This window comes from Mus caroli, chromosome 5 (assembly GCF_900094665.2).
Source record: "Mus caroli chromosome 5, CAROLI_EIJ_v1.1, whole genome shotgun sequence".
In the NCBI taxonomy this organism is placed as follows: domain Eukaryota; kingdom Metazoa; phylum Chordata; class Mammalia; order Rodentia; family Muridae; genus Mus; species Mus caroli.
Window position 1 is genome coordinate 46,764,788 of NC_034574.1, and position 17,377 is coordinate 46,782,164.

Below are 17,377 nucleotides of genomic sequence, written 5' to 3' on the forward strand. Positions count from 1 at the left end.
ACTCACTTTGTAGACCAGGCTGGCCTCGAACTCAGAAATCCACCTGCCTCTGCCTCCCGAGTGCTGGGATTAAAGGCGTGCGCCACCACGCCCGGCTCTGATGGAACTTTTTTATGCCATATTTTTTTATGTATTCTTTGAGAATCTCATTCATGTGTAGGATGTCTTTGGGTCATAACCACTCCTGCACTTTCTCTCTGACTCCCCGGAAGCGGGATATTTGTATGAACATCCTCAAGGCTCAGGAGACATCACGGAAGAAGGAGTAAAAGGAATGTCAGAGTCAGCATGGGGAGGCGTGCTGTGAATGCCGCTTTCTGATTACCTGTGCAGGACCTGTCTGCGTCCTACCCTATGTGGGAGGGTGACAACTACCTGAGGAGCTGTTGACAGCTGAACACTGCTGGAAGAGGCAATACAAGGTTTCTTCTAGCGTGTGGTTGCTGGCAGGTTGTCCGTGTTGAATGACCCCCTCCCCCACCCATGCACACGCAGGTAACTCTAATTGGACTCAGAGACTCAGAGGGATGGAGATATATGTATATGCATATGCACATATACACATGCACATATATACGTCCATGTCCTTTTAAAGGACATGAAAATGGGAAGAGGAAGCATTGGAGTGGAGTCAGAGGGAAAGGGAGTTTGGTCGGATATGATCAAGATACATTGTATACATGTATGTATAGTCTAAAAATATTTGTTTTGTTTTGAGACTGGGTTTCTCTGTGTAGCCCTGGCTGTCCTAGAACTTGCTCTGTAGGCCAGGCTGGCCTCGAACTCACAGGGATCTGCCTTCCTCTGCCTCCTGAGTGCTGGGACTAAGAATACATTTTAAAAATTGTTTTTAAGAAAAGCCCGTCTCCCTGTCATGGTTTCCCTTGTTTGTGCTTCATTTATTTAATAGCCAGCTTGTAAGCCTGGTCCGTTCCAGCTTCCTAAGTGTATCTTTGCTTCTCATCAAAAGCGTTCATGCCATCTTATGTGGAAGTTAGGATCCTGAGCTCCTAACTGTCGTCGTATTCTTGAGGAGGATCTAAAGCAGTGGTTTTCAAACGTGAGCATGTGAGGAGGGCTTGCTAAAACACACTGCTGGGCCCCACTGCCAAGGTGTCTGAGATAGTAGATGTAGGCTGGGTAGGAACTTGCATTTCTAACAGGACCCGTCCCGGGAATGCTGGTGTTGCTGATCCCTTTTTGAGTATTATTGATCTAAAGAAAGACATGTCTAGTAGCGAGGGGGATTCACAACAGCCTGAGAGTGTGTATGGATACTAGCACACAGGACAGGGGATTTAGGAATATAAGACAATGCTTGGTGGCCTCACTTTGAAAATAAACGCTGGCATCACAAGTTCAGATGTCGAGGGAGGTCAGTGTTTGGAAGGGTCACTGCTGGGTACAGAACCAAGGGTGGACTCCTTCATCCCCATCTTCCTGCCTCGTGTCAGCCAGACTCTGGACTAAGTGTTGACCCCTCACTGTAGCTCTCAAGGTCAAGATCCATGACCTTTTATAGCTAAAACACATTCCTCAGATTGTAGAAGGTGGGCAGAGACCGCACTTTGATGTGGCCAGCTGAATAACAAGCTTTTCTTTAACAAAGTGGAACATCTCAGTGTCACTAGCATCCATCTTCAAACAAAGCCTGTGGTTAGCATCAGAAATAAAGCTTTAGTTGCAAAATACTTTGTTTTGTAGCCTTTTAGATAAAGTTAGCATCATTCCCATGACCCACCAACATGAGTGTGACATAACACATCTTTCCCTTGTTGTAATGGAATGCCACTGCTCTAGGAGCCTCCTGAGGTTGACGGCGAGTAAACTTGCTTTTAGGACTTTTTTATCCCTTACTGGAGTACCTCAGCCTGTATCTTGGCATCATTTTGTTTGTTTATTGGTTAAAGGAGCTTAGTGAATGTTGACTCATTTGAGTGAATTTTCTTTTTACTTTGTAGGTGGATTATGATAATCATGCGCTTTACAAACATGGAAAGACAGGTCGAAAACAGTCTCCTGTCCGAATTTTCACCAACATTCCACCCAACAAAATAATCCTTCCATCAGAGGAAGGATACAGGTGAGAGCGCTTTGAACTTCCCAAGTCACCTGAAAATTCACTTCTATGTACCTAACAGTAAAATGCTTTCAAATACTGAATCATGTGGTTCTTATATTACCCTCAGATTTGGTCCATAATTTCATACTGAATTGAATTCTGATTACCTCCAATTTTTGGAGCAAGTACCTTGTTTGCTTTTGTCAGTTCTGTGAATCTCAATGAACACTTGCGACTCATTTCCCTGTTTCTCTCTTTAGATTTTGCTCTCTCTGTCAGAGATATGTTTCTCGTGAGAACCAGCACTGCATGCATTGTAATTCTTGTACATCCAAGGTATAGTTCTCTTATGTCACCCATTTTTATGGAAGGGATTGTTTTATGTTAGTTTGTTAGTTTTATCACTTTTAAAATGTTATGTTAAAACTTGAATTCATGTGTATTATTCCCACCTAACCTTAATACAGTAGTATTTTTTTTTAAGATTTATTTATTTTTATTATATGTAAGTACACTGCAGCTGTCTTCAGACACTCCAGAAGAGGGTGCCAGATCTCGTTATGGATGGTTGTGAGCCACCATGTGGTTGCTGGGATTTGAACCTCGGACCTTCGGAAGAGCAGTCGGGTGCTCTTACTCACTGAGCCATCTCACCAGCCCAATACAGTAGTATTTTATTCTAATTATAGATTCAGCAGGCTTTTAAAAAGAATCTTATTTTGTGCATGAAAGGTGTGTGTGTGTGTGTGTGTGTGAGTAGGCACATGTGAGCCATGGCACACGTATGGAGGTCAGAGAATAACATGCAGGAGACAGTTCTCTCCTTTTACCACATGGGTTCTGTGAATCCAGTTTGGGTCATCAGGCTTGGTGATGGATGCCTTTACTACTGAGCTATCTCTCCAGCCCAAAAACAGGCTTTTTAAAGTACTTAATTTCTTTCATCACCGTAAATAGCTATTTCAATCATTTTCATATGGTACTTATGAAGAGTGTTTCAAATAAGGCAGTAAGTGCTGAATTTATATGTCTGTTAAGAGTAAAATTATGATGTTTCAAATCAGGCTTTGGACCATTAGATGCCATTGCTGTTCTGATGAAGGAATGGTTAGTAACATGCACTGTGCACGTTTTATGTGCTAGCCTTGTTTCTAAGAGCTTTGCATGGGTTAACAAACACATTTAGTCCCCAAAATAGTCCCTGAGGTAGGCATGGTTACTCTCTGCTCTCTTACAGCCGCTTTAGGACAAGGGATCCTGCCTCCTGTTGATGGGTTTAGCTCTTGTGCTTTTTCCTAAGAGCCTTTGTGTTTGAAAGTGTTGTAGATTCGCAGCACAGTGAAGCAGAAAGTACTGAGATGTGCTTTCTATCCCACCCCTGTGCAGAGCCTTCTCTCATTAGTGTCCTGGATTGGAGCATACCTTGTGTGACAGTTGATGAGTTCGTGTTTTACTCTGAGGCTCACGTTGGGGCTGTGTGTTCTTTGGATTGGTTGAGTATATAATGTCCTGCTTCTGTCACAGTGGGCTTCAGAGTCACTTCACTGTGTTCCCTGAAAGTCTTCTGCTGCTTACTGCCTGGTCACCCTTCCCTAACCTCGGGAAACTGGTCTTTTTACTGTCTCTATAGTTTTGTCTTTTCCAGAAAGTCACAATACTGCAGTCACACAGCATGGGTAACTGCTTTCAGACTGGCTTTTCTCACTTGAAATGGCCATTTAAAGCTCCTGTCTGTCTTTCTGTTGCTAAATGGCTCATTCCTGGTAATGATTTCCCATTGTCTGGGAATATCTCAGTTTGTAAACCATTCACCCCGCGGAGGACATCGTGCTTGCTTCCAACTTTGGGCAGTTCTGAGTAAGCTTCCTGCTTGCTTTTCAGGAAGTCAGGGTGAACTTCCAGCTCAGTCACTCATTTTCACTGAGCCTTGTCAGAAAGAACATATGGAGTTTAGCTTGGTTTAACAGCACAAATTATTTTCCAAAGAAAAGTTTATGTTCATGTAACTGTTAGTTTAGAAATGGTCTGTATTATACCCAGATCGTATAAAGTGTAAAACTGAAACAAAACTTGTTTAGAAATGTGCTCGAGGGTGGAAAAATAAGAACAGGGACACGAGGGCATCAAACCAGAACGGCTTTTGTCCCGAGGAAGGAGAGATGAAGGCTGCGGTGGAGGCCGTGCTGCACATCTCTGGGGGCTCTAAGGGCCCCGTTCCTGACCAGCACTTGCTTTAATATTCAAAAAGTGCACGCGTGTTGAATGTGCTTTTCTAGGTGTGCTTTATTTCACAGTTAAAAGATTGCTCAAATAGTAACCTGTAATCTATCTCTCTAAATTACATGACGCTCTCAAATATGAATTTCATTAAGGACTATGTAGTATAGATAACCTAAAATTATAGAATCATTAATTCTCTTGAAATTTTCATTTGCGTCCTTCTTTGTGAAGATTGGATGGCTTGAAGCAGAGTGGATTTTCAAGATCATTTGGATAAATCTAGTTTCATAGTTAAGGAAATTGAGGCCCATCAAGGAGGCATTTGAGTTAAGTGGAGAAATGCATAAATTAAAATCAAAGTATTTAATTGTGAAGCCCAGGAAAGGAAGAAATAGGGAATGAATAATTTACACCGATTTTAATAAGACATTTTAATTTTTAATTGTGGAACTTGGCTTTTACAACAAATTGAACATTTTAAAATTTGTTTTTGTAGGACGGCAGGAAATGGAGCCATTGCTTTCTCTGCAAAAAGTGTGTGAAGCCTTGTAAGTGTTTGGCCTGGTGTTTGGGATCCCAGGAAAACATTTTTGAGCCCTTTTCATGTAAATAGGGTTTTTATTTTCAGAAAATAATGTAGAGACCGGCATTGACTTTTATAATGACCAACGTGTATGTCCTTCACAGGGAGAGCTGCTGACTTCCAGTCAGTGTGGCTGTTGGCTTCTTTACTTCCACTGGGCTCCGTGCCTTTCAGCCAGCCTGTATTGTGGCAACGGCTGCCAGGTCATGACACGCTGGGCAAGGGTTGGATTTAAGTTATAACAGAAGACACGGGTTGATGTGAGATTCAAACACTGTCCCTTGATCTCTTTAGCCATATTCAGAGGAGCTAAGCAAGTCACCCACAAGATCTGAAGTACACACCATTCATGATAACCTACCTCAGCAGTTAGTAAGACGAAAAATTACATTAAATGAACCTCTTCTGAAACTTGGGTTTTCTTTTACAGCCTGGATCCATTGTAACACCTGCAATCGCTGTGCACTCCCAGACCATTCCTGTTCGGGGCCTAAAGATGGCTGCTTTATTTGTGGTGTGCTGGATCACAAACGCAGCAATTGTCCCAACATCGGCACCTCTCGGAGAGCTAACAAGTTAGTTGAATTCTTTGGCTTTCTGGAAAAAAAGATTGCTCATGTTAAGCTTCCTAGGAGCAATCTACAGAAGTACAAAGCTTTCAGAGGACTCAGAATTTTTCAGAGTGCTAAATTGTTCCTCTCACCATTACGTGTGATTTCCGAGGATTGCAGGGCGGGCACCATGGCAAGCAGAGAGTGTGTGTATCAGGGAGTCCAGCCTTGACAGCTTTCACACAGGACAGCCAGGATTGGGGAGTCGGGGGGGGGGGGGGGGGGGGGGGGGGGGGGGGGGGGGGGGGGGGGGGGGTGGAGTGGGCACCTCTACATCCCCCATGCTTCCTAGGCTCTGCGGGCTGGTCGGATGCAGACACCTGCTGGCAGGAGGAGATAGGGAAGGCATTCCTGGTGGAAGGAGCACGCCGTTTTATAGCAGTAAAGCATGAATTCCAAAGCAGAAAAGGGCTGAATTTGTTGCCTTATAACTGGAAGCGTCACAGGTTAATGTGGGATTCAAACGCTGCCCCTAGAACTCTTTAGCCAAATTAAAATGAGCTGAGCAAACCAGCCACAAGATTTGAAGTACACCTTATTTATGTTAGTACTCGTTAGTTCTGTAAATTCTGTCAGCATTTACACATGCTTTTTTACTTAAATATTTAAAATGTTATTCTTTTTCATGATGGATTTCACATCTCCTACTATCATTTTTCACTGATAACGCACAGTAAAACTCAGAGTAAACTGAGTCCCGTGACTATAGCATGTTTAGGAAAAGGGGCCAACTGGGCTAATGCAAGAGAGCAGCCCAGCAGCTCCCTTTAACTGTGTGTGGGTGACCTGCCTGCATGGATGTCTGGGCATGCTATGAGTGCCTGATGTCTGAGGAGCTCACAAAGGGCTATCAGATCCCCTGGAACTGGAGCTACAGACAGTTGTGAGCTTTCATGAAGGTGCTGGCAGTGAACCTGGGTCCCCTGAAGAGCAACCCGGCCTCTAAACCACTGACATCTCTCTAGCCCCTGAACACACCTTTTTAAAAAAAATTAAATTGATGTTAGGGATCATGTCTTCTTGTTTCAGTGATTTAAATTATAAAACAAAAATAGAACCTTGGTATTACACACTACCTACAGATTACTAAATAGCTAAATTTAACATTATGTGAAAATTGAGATTATGCTAAACAATTTCCTTACCATCTTATTTTGTGATGAAATGAACAGTAATATGAGAGGTTTTTGAAGCTTCAGCTGCATGATTGTATTATAGGTATTGTCTGTCTTATTTATCTGTTTGTTTAAATCCAGTAGGACATTTTCCCATTAAGGACCAGCTCTTGAGCTATGTTTTCTATTTAGACTAGGTTTTTGGTTTTGTTTTGTTTTTCATAAATTTAGTTTGTAATTATTTCTACTGAGTAGTTCAAGGTAGAATAATAAATTTTAAAAATTAATTAAATGCATTTTTAATTTTCCCCTTAGAAGCCTCCAATAACAAAACACAGCCCATCTACCTATTGGTCTAGGATGGTTGCATCATTTACAGTGTAATTTTGAGTACAGTCAGGAGTTAACATGCTCAGCCTTTAATTCTGTGAATTAATGTATATGAAAATTGAATCTCCCGCGGGCTTTTCGAGACAGGGTTTCTCTGTGTAGCCCTGGCTGTCCTGGAACTCACTCTGTAGACCAGGCTGGCCTTGAACCCAGAAATCCTCCTGCCTCTGCCTCCCAAGTGCTGGGATTAAAAGCGTGCGCCACCACGCCCAGCTGAAAATTGAATCTTCATATTGGTGTGAGTTTTGGTTTTAAGATAGTTTTGTTCTGTGGCTCAGGCTGGCCTGGAAATTGAGTTCCCCCACACGCTGGGCTCACAGGCCTGTGCTGCCACACTGGAGTGGTGTTTACTAATGGACTATAGGCTCTCCTAATAAGCTCTGTGTATGTTTGCTGTTGAAAAAAGCAAGTCTAGCTTGGTGTTGTGGTGCCTGCCTTAAATCACAGCACTGGGGAAGCAGTGGCGGGCAGAGTTCCTGGTTAGCCAGGGCTACGGTGTCCTGATGCCCTGCTAGAACTTTTTTTTTTTTTAAAGCTTGTCTTTTGTTGGAGTGTTTAGTGACATTCTGTTTCAGGGGTGGGGAGCAGAGACTGACTTCCTGTATTGGATTTAGTCAACTTTAAGAGCAAATCCTTTGTGGTACAGTCTGCCTATGATCCTCAGGTAATGTTGCCTTCTTCAGCCAGAGGACTCTCCTTGTCTCAGTTACTCCTCTCTAAAACAAACAAGCAAACCCCCAAATAACTCCCAGAAACACACACACACCTGCATAATGAAATTGACAAAAAATATTTTAAGAAATGTATTATTTTTTTAATTTTATATGTATGAGTGCTTGGCCTGTACATATCACGTATGTGATCATGTCCCTGCCTGATGTCAGAAGATGCCCTGGAACTAGAGTCACAGATAGTCACAGTTGCCACATGGGTGCTGGGAATCAGGCCCAGGCTCTCTGCAAGAGCATCAACCTCTCCAGCCCTGAAAAAAAAATGCCCCTTCTTTATAAATGGCAGTACTTTAAAGATATTTGAGCATACCGTGGCGTGCAGTATCCTTCAGTCCTAGCATTTTACAGCTGTCTTTTGTAGTTTGTTTTTCCATGGTTAATTTTCCCTTAGATGTGAACTGGAATGGTGCTGGCTCCCTCTTGTGGTGAAAGCGCATTCTGTCAGTTATATAAATCCGAAGGGTAGAGGACAAATACTAGGTCAGTGTAATTTTAAGGCAAACTAAAATGAGTAATTTTACTCAGCCAGAGTACCCCAGTTCACACTTTGCTCTTGAAGGCTTTGTTTATATACATTACAATGGAATGCTTTTTAGATTCTTTCCTTCTGCTTATTCCCTAGTGAAATCTGGTTTATTTTTAATCCTGCTTATGAATAGATGAACCAAAGAGAAATTTAAAATTTCTCAACCAGGCTTCATTGACTATTCTATTAGAGATTACACTTTACTCCATTAGAGTTTCTAAATCCTTACTTACCAGGAAGTTTTCCTACCTTAAGGAAATGACTGGTTGAGAGAAGAGGAGGTTTCTGTAACACGCAAAGAAACAATATAAAGTGACTTTTATTTTGAGCTGGTGGGTATTCTTAGTCCATAGCACAAAATATGGAAGATATAACTCATCAGAGTTCTGCTGAGTGGCCAAGTAAAACTTAAACTAACTGGTGTTTATGGATGGTCCTACAGGGCTGCCATTTTACTAGTTAGGTAGTTATTATCAGATGAGGCAGAACACAGACTCTAGAGTCAGGCCCTGCCACTCTCTCCTTGGGTGAATTTGGGACTTCAGAACCTTGAGGTTTTTTACCTGAAAAAAAAAAAAAACAAAAAAACAAACAACAACAGCAACAACAACAAAATCCAAAAGACAGAGAAACATGTACCTAGTGTAGTTTCCTAGTTCCTTGAATTTCAAGAGCATGCCCACTCTTGTGTATTTCAGCACCCAATACAACCTATGCTAAAGGAACAGAAAGAGGCTGCTGTTCATGGAGGCCTTTCCCAGGTTTCTTCCTGGGAGGATCAAGAAGTGAGGGCCTAGCTTAGTTTGGCTCACAGGAGCCCTGGCTTCTGCCTCTCAACAACGAATGCTGCTTGGTAGTCAGAGCCTTTGCCAGGTGTGCCCAGGGGCACAGTGTGCACCAGCACAGTCCTCGATAGGGCAAGTGGCGTGGTTCTGCTAGTGTGGAGAAGTGAATAAGTAGTCAGGACTCTCGCCATCACAGGCTGCAGCATCTTGGTTTTGAGAGCAGCAGAGCAGAGGATCTGTTCTGTCCGCTGTGGCAGGTTGCAGCAGGGCCTGACTGTTCCAGCCTGTTCGTTTAGAACAGCTTGTTTTCAGGAAGCTTGGGACACAGAAGTCAGGCATCCCTTGAGGTGCTAGCTGGCACTTTTACACCTGCGAGGGGAAGGGAGATTAGCTTTGAGGCTTTAGGAAAGGGCCTCTGCAATGTGGTCAGTTTTCCTTTACTTGTTGTGCAGTTCCATTTCTCTGCCCCTGCTGACTGCCGCATGTATTAATCCCTTTCTAAAAAAAAAAAATGTAATTCAGGGACTTGGAAATGGAAGTGCTGAGTTGAGCAGTATAAATGTAGCAAAGAGACAAGCCCATTGGTGTGGCTGCTCACTCGTGTGGCGTGTCTGTCCTGAATAGCTTGTTCTAAATCTGTAGTAACCATCTTTTAAAGGAATGTCTTCGGAAACATTTTCTGTGTGATCAGGCCCATCTCTTTCCTTGTTGTCATGGTTAGGACACCGGGGATTTATGCTGGCCTCACAGTAAATTCTTTCATGTCTTCTATTTTCCTATTTGGATAGCCAGTTAATTAAACTTCAGCATAATTACATAATTCACTGTGCTCATTCCATAAAATAATTTAGCACCTTGCTTTTCAGAGCTGTCAGAAAGCAGAAGCAAAGAAAACGTAATAAGATAAGAAGGGAGGCACTAAAGGACAATCCATGAATCACACATCTGCTCCAAGAAAAAGGAAGAGGAGGGAAGGGGCCATCAATATCCTCACTCCTAAATGTCCAGTGACTTGAGAATAAGCAAGATTTATAGTCCAACCTTTGATGCCATTTTCTCCGCGTGCCACATGGACTTAAATCCAGCTGCTTTCAAAGGTGTGCCCCTTCCTAAGCCTGGTAATGGGCAGGTGGCATTTGCTGGCTATGTTCCTTCAGCTGCCTCTGCAGACCGGGGAGCCTTCTGTAGGCAGCAGGTTGCCTGGCTCTCTCTCCACGCCTCACCAGTGTTGATTTTGGCGTCTTTTGTCTGAGAAACTGACGGATGTTCAGCACCTGTGTACTTCCGATACCGGATGGAAATGCACATGAAAGTCTACAGCTTCCCCCTCTTGTGCGTTGGGCTTTTGTTTTACTTTAGGTATGAAACTCTTGTAATACAGTAAAGCACATCTGGTCCATGGCCCCTCGGCCACACGTGCCCCAGGATAGCTATGAAAGTGGCCTAACACCGAATCATAAGCACACTTGATACATTGTGAGGCTTTTTGTGAGACTTTGGTCTTGACTTGTTCTCACAGACCTTGAGTAGGAACATTGTAGATGATGTCATGTTGCCTTGTCAAAAGTTGGACACAGCCGGGGAATGATAGCGCATGCCTTTAATCCCAGCACTTGGGAGGCAGAGGCAGGCCGATTTCTGAGTTCAAGGTCAGCCTGGTCTACAGAATGAGTTCCAGGACAGCCAGGGCTACACAGAGAAACCCTGTCTTGTAAAACAAAAAACAAAAAAACAAAAACAAAAAGTTTGATGCACTAAGACTTTTAACAAAAAGTATCATACATAATATTTATAGATTGGATCTAGAGATGGTGGGGGAAATTGTTATTGAAACGCTGTAAAGATAAAAGGATTGTAATTGTTGTTTTATTATTAAATCTTTATTTTTCAGTACTTTTTTCAGTTGTTATTCCTATTTTTTTCTTAACATTTTACAATCGATAGTTGTTTGTGTGCCTGTGTGTACCCATGCATGCCACAGCACTCATGTGCGAGTCAGGGGACAGCTTGTGAGAGTATGTCAGACTTGGGGGCACTTACCTTTCCCCACCTCACTTGTCTTCTGTTGGTGCGGCATCATTCATGTTGGATGAATGTTTAGGGTGGTGATTGCACTGGTATTTTAGGGTCCTCATACCTGCTGTAGGTTTACCCTTTTGTGAAAGGCGTCGGTCACATAAGGCAGGGTGGTGATTAACTCCCTCACTCCTGTACTGAGGAACACTTCCCGGCTGTGGCCTTTGTCAGATCTCCTGTCTAAGCCTCTGTGTCTTCAGTATGGCATATATGTCAGCTTTGGTTTGTGATCTCGGTTCTCTGTGGAGAGCAAGCTGTGTAACCCAGGTTTTGACCCAGGTGCCTAGCACTGAAGAGAGTAGTTCCATATCGTAGAAGCAGCAGCTCATTGCTCCATTTCTCTGCCCGCTACCTGGCTTTATCTCTGTAAGACTGAATGGTTGCAAATGGTTTAATTTGCATAATGACTTTTCTTGTTCCTAAGCAGCTGCTCTGGAACTGCTTGTGAAGCCTCCTGGTTTGGTAGCTGGAGCCCCGTGAGTTCTCTATCTACTCCCTGTAATCCAGAACAGTTGGATGTGTGATATGGGATGTTTAAGCATGGTGCAGATCAAATTGATAGTGGTCAACATCAGGTGGCATCAAAAGATAAGTGGATGGTTCACTGGGTGCAAGTGCTTGGTGTGCAAGCCTGCTGATCTGTGTTCCTTCCCCGAACCATGCAGAAAGCCAGATGTGTAATCCAGTTCGCCTACGGGAGGTAGAGACAGAAGAATTGCTGGTAGCTCATGAGCTACTTAGCCTAGGGTACCTATGCAGTAGCAGAAATAGGAGAGACCCCAAATCAAGGCAAGGTGGGAAGAACTGACTCACATAAATATTTGTGGCACATCTTCCCCTGCTTGCAGATGCACACACACATTCGCGTGTATACCCCCAAATATATTTTATTTTTCTATCTATCTATCTATCTATCTATCTATCTATCTATCTATCTATCTATCTATCTATCTATCTATCTATGTTGTCTATATATAAATATGCATATATAAATATACACACATATACAAAATACACATATTTATGTGTATATATATACACACACACATTTAAAAGTTGGTTAAGTCCTGGGACTTAAGCTTTAAGAAATTCTTATCTCCCTCTGTTTTGTGTCTACTTGTTGGGTAAACCCAGGCTTGTGTGTGTGTGTGTGTGTGTGTGTGTATGAGTGAGTGTGTGCTGGACAAGTGTTCTAGCCCTGAGCTTCAGCCCCAGTTCCATCCTGTCACTGTACACAGATGACTGTGATGATAGGAGGGGCAGGTTTGAGATAAGACCTGGGCATCGCTGTGTTCCCCTCTCTGTTTTCAGCCTGGATAGGGACATTTCCAGTCTTTCCTGTGTCTACCTAACCATGGTATCTATTGGGTTCTCTGGAACTCAGACATCGGAGGGACCATGACCACTGAAGAGTTGGGTCCTGATGGCCAGTCATCATTTGTATCCCCATATTCCTTAATTTTAAGATACTATCAGTTATAAAATAGATCATCCAGTTAGGTGTCATGGAACATACCTACAATCTGGCTATTCTAGAGGCTGATGAGGGGGGATGGCTGGAACCTGAGTTTAGGCCTAGCCCACTCAACACAAGAAATTCACCATTGATTTTATCCTCGATTTCCCTAGGGAAAAGGCACAACACTTCAGTAATTGTCCATACTAGTTTTTAGATTTTCTGATTTTGGAAATATTGAAATGTAGAGAAGTTACATCTTAGAATTAAGGAGCCTAAGCCTTAGTAATAGTCAGGAGTAATGTACTATAAAACTCTGAGGCATGATCACACATGCAGGTGATCTCAGCGCTCTTGAGATTGCAATCAAGATTGTAATTCAAGAGACTAAGATCAAAAGTTTAAGACCACCTTGAGCAATTTAGCCAGACCCTGTCTCAAATTAATATGGGGTAGGGATATGGTTTAGTTAGTGGTGTGCCTGATATGAATAAAGCCTGGGTTTCATCCCTCTCTCTGCAAAAATGAAAATAAGCTTTAAATAACTACTCTCAGACTTGGAGTGTTCAGTAGTCAAGAGAACCTGATGTTCTTCTAGTCAGACTAAATTCAGTTTCAGGTTTTGGTTTTGTTGGTGGTGGTTTTTTTGACTTTGTGTGTGTGTGTGTGTGTGTGTGTGTGTGTGTGTGTGTGTGTGTGGTGGTGGTGGTGGTGGTAGTGGTGGTGTTTTGTTTTTGGTTTTGATTTTGATTTTTAAAGACAGAGTTTCTCTGTGTAGCCCTGGCTGTCCTGGAACTCACTCTGTAGAACAGACTGTCCTCGAACTCAGAGATCTGCCTGCCCCTGCCTCCTGTGTGCTGGGAATAAAGACGTGTGCCACCACCACCCAGATGAACGTTATTTTCTTAGACAATTAAAAATAAGTGGTTTAATGAATCTGTTCTTACACTTAGTGAATACTAATTTTAGGCAGATAGAACTGTTGTTCTCAGAATAAGCTAATGGGAAGATTTCTTTTGTCTCTGGGCCGTAGGATGTGAGAATGGGCTCAGTGTTCTGATTAGACATTTGAGTATCTGAACTTTAAAGTACATGCTTGAGACAGCAGTTGAAGATCTCTACGCTTTGAAAAGGGAATTTTAAATGAATAAGATCCTAACTTATTTTCTATCGCTGTGATAAAGGGCATGGCCAAAGCAACTTGGGGAACAAAGGGTTTGTACATCCCAGTTCATCACCGATCAAGTTAGGAGAGGGATTAAGCAGGACAGGAACTTAAAACTAGCAGCTGAAGTAGAGGCCGTGGAGGAACACGGCTTACTGGCTTGCTCTCTATGGTTTGCTAGCTCACTTTGCTTTCTTAGAAACCCAGGATAGCCTGCCCAGAGGTGGCTCTATCCACAATAGGCTGGGCTTTCCCAGATCAATCATGAGCCAAAAGGATGCTCCACAAACTCATATACCGGGCCAATCTCACGGTAACATTTCCTCAGCTGAGGTGAACCTCTTCCAAGGTGAACCTAACTTGTGTCCAGTTGACAAAAAAAAAACCTGCCAGCAAAATATTTACATGTAAATTTCATTCCACTTGTTACAAAATTAGTGGTACTGGGCTTAGGGGAATGGCTTCGTAGGTAATGACACTTGCTACCAAGCCTCAGCTTGATAGTTGGAGCCCACGTGGAGGAGGGAGAGAACGGATGCCTCCCAGCTGCTCTCTGACCTCCACACACACTTCCACAGTTATACTTACGCCTAAAAGTCAATAAAAGTTAGAGCAAAATTCATTTCACTGGCCAGAGATGTGCCTCCCTAGCTATCGAGAGGATAAAGGGCATGTGGTAAGAAGGGGGCAGCAAGTCCGGGCCCTCTGTAGGCTGTTTTTCATATTTCTTTTTACATTACATTGAAGTGGGCAAGCACCAACAAAAGGTTTTTGGTTCACTTTTTACTCTGAAAGCACAGCTGTTTATTTTTACGGAGTTGAAGGCTCTAGTGTCCTCCCAGCACAGCCGCCATCAGACCCTGTTACAAACAGTCCTCGTGTGTCCTATAACTACCTCGATCATTTTTAACTGAGTCTGTTCTCTCTTCTTCCCTCTTATGAAGAAGAACAAATCCTCTGCCTGCCTCAGGTGTGTCTGTCATCTCAAAGCCTCTAAAAACTTGGTTCTTTCCTCCAAATTTTACTTTACAAGGCACAAGGCAGAAGAGTAAATAAATGGGCACTGACATTGAAAGCTTATATCTTCCAGAGAGATGGTACAGAAGGCCGGGGGACTCAGAGGAGGCATGGTATAGTAACCGGGCTCAAGGAAGACTTCACCAAAGGAAGCCGGAACCCAGTCAATCCCATAAGACAATCCAAGCAGACAAGGCAGTAGGGGATAGAAACGGTAAGCACACTGAAGAATGAGTCTAAGTAGGAGACTCCTGTAGGAAAACCTAAAATCTGCTGGGCGAGGGCCTGCAAAATGACTCTGTATTTCAATAACTTCTATTAATACAAGCAGTCTGCCCTGCTACCTAGCAACTTATCAGTAACTTCATGCAGCAGCAATTGCAGAAAGTTAAAAGCATCACACTACAACCCAAAGAAAGCCAGGTACAATTTTCTTGATTTTTTTTCAATTAGATTCTTTTATAAGTAGAAGTATGAAACTTGCTAAAGCTACCCATCAAAAATAAATGAATAAATAAATGACACCATAATTGGGAATGCTGTCTGTCTTAGTTAGGGTTTTACTGCTATGAACAGACACTATGACCAAGGCAAGTCTTATAAAAAAACATTTAATTGGGGCTGGCTTACAGATTCAGAGGTTCAGTCCATACCATCAAGGTGGGATCATGGCAGCATCCAGGCAGGCATGGTGCAGGAGGAGCTGAGAGTTCTCTGTCTTCATCCAAAGGCTGCTAGTGGAAGACTGACTTCCAGGCAGCTAGGGTGAGGATCTTATGCCCACACCCACAGTGACACACCTACTCCAACCAGGTTACACCTACTCCAACCAGGTCACACCTCCAAATGGTGCCACTCCCTGGTCCAAGAATATACAAACCATCACATTCCACTCCCTGGCCCCCATAGATTGTTCAAACACATGAGTCTATAGGGGGCCATACTTAAACATAGCATAATGCAAAATGCATTTAGTCCAACTTTTGAATTCCTCATAGTCTATAGCAGTCTCAACAATGTTAAAAATTCAAAGTTCAAGGTCTTTTCTCAGATTCATCCAATCACTTAACTGTAATCCCCAAAGAAAGGCAGGAAACCAGCTGGGCAAATTCCAAACTCTGCATCTCCAAGGCTGATGTCAAAGTGTTGCGGCCCGCCCGCGGTCCACAACACGAACGGTTCAACTGAAAAAGGCAGTTCAGGCTGAAAAGAGAGGAAACTAGATGGGGCGGAAGAAAAGAATGAAGCCAGGACAACAAGTTCTGATCGAGGCTCAATTTAATATTTCCAGACACCCAGTTTATAAAGGAAGGGGGAGANAACCCAATTTCCCGCCAAGTAACTCAGGGTCCAGTAGCAGGACGAACACGTGTGTGACTCCAGGCAGCAAAGGCAGGTTCCAGCAGTGGGCGTGGCAGGACGAATGAGCCGGTAGCTCCACCCTTGAGCAGGCAGGTTCCAGGCTGGGGGAAGGGAGGCCACATCAAAGTGGTCTTCAGATCTCCACTCCTTTTTCATCTTTGTTTACTGCAACAAACTGCTTTCTCCAGGGCTGGTTCCACTCCCTGTTAGCAGCTTTCCTAACCATATATCCCATGGCTCTGGCATCTTTAACATCTTTGAGTCTCCAAGGCAATTTCAATGTTACAGCTTCTTGTTTCCGTGTCTGGGATTCCACTTGATCTTTTGGACTCCTCCTAAGGGCTGGCATCACTTCTCCAGCTCTGTCCTCTGTAGCAGTCTAAGCTCAGGTTGATCCACTCCACTATGGCTTCTGTTCTTGGTGATCATCCCATGGTACTGACATCTCGAATACACTGGGGTGTTCCACTCCAACTAGGCTTCACCAATAGCCTCTCATAGGCTCTCTTCATGGTGCCAAGCCTCAAATACTTTGCATGACACCTTCAGCTCTGGGCCATCAACTACAACTGAGGCTGCACCTTCACCAATGGCCTTCCATGGCCTCTCACAGTGCCAAGCCTCAGCTGCTCTTCAAAACCAGTACCACCTTAGTGACTCTTTCCCATTACCAAGTACAGCTGCAGTGGGAGGTACAACCTTGGCTATCTCTTCAGCTTCTATATGCTCACAGAAAACAATTCCCAGAAGATTTCACCTCAGTGACTCTGGTCTCTTCTTAATCACTGCTAATTTCTTAGCTCCAGCTAACCAGCATCAATTGTCCAAGTAGTCCCTTCTATTATTGACTCTAAAGCCAGAGCCACATGGCTAAAACTGAAGAGTTCTGCTGCTTGCAGGAATTAGAAGATGGCCTGCTTGTACTATTACATTGTCACTGGCTTTCTGTTTTCCAAATCCTTCACTGCCTAAGCTTGGCTATCCTGGAAATTGCTCTGTAGATTGACCTTGAAAGAAGAGATCAGCATGCCTGTCTCCAGAGATTAAAGGTGTGTATCACCATGCCTGGATCTAAATTTAGCTGGGTAGGATCTTGCCCCAAGGTACCATTCCTTTAATCTGCTATCTCCTAGAACACAGGATTTTGCTCCATTTCACTTCTTGGTACCACTTTAATACTCAAACCATATATATTTTATATTTTTCCTTTCTAAGCTTGCTATGCTTGTTCAAACTTCTCTTCATAAGGCTTAACCAGAGAACAAAGTCTCTGCTGGG

At 43.3% G+C, this 17,377-nt stretch overlaps 1 protein-coding gene across 3 annotated transcripts in view; it reads left to right on the forward strand.

The window, feature by feature from the left end:
• The window catches only part of Zcchc4 (zinc finger CCHC-type containing 4), a 41,614-nt gene extending 30,698 nt beyond the window's left edge, over positions 1-10,916 (forward strand). The window contains exons 9-13 of one of the 3 annotated variants that reach the window (XM_021162938.1): positions 1,962-2,083; positions 2,323-2,398; positions 4,779-4,830; positions 5,296-5,440; positions 9,890-10,916. In XM_021162938.1, coding sequence (XP_021018597.1) covers positions 1,962-2,083; positions 2,323-2,398; positions 4,779-4,830; positions 5,296-5,440; positions 9,890-9,959 — 465 coding nt within the window. In that variant the 3' untranslated portion in view covers positions 9,960-10,916. Of the gene's footprint in view, positions 1-1,961; positions 2,084-2,322; positions 2,399-3,126; positions 3,161-4,778; positions 4,831-5,295; positions 5,441-9,889 lie in introns of those variants that run through there. The other 2 variants (XM_029477697.1, XM_029477696.1) reach the window with 2 other exon arrangements.
• The last annotated feature ends 6,461 nt before the right edge of the window (positions 10,917-17,377 follow it).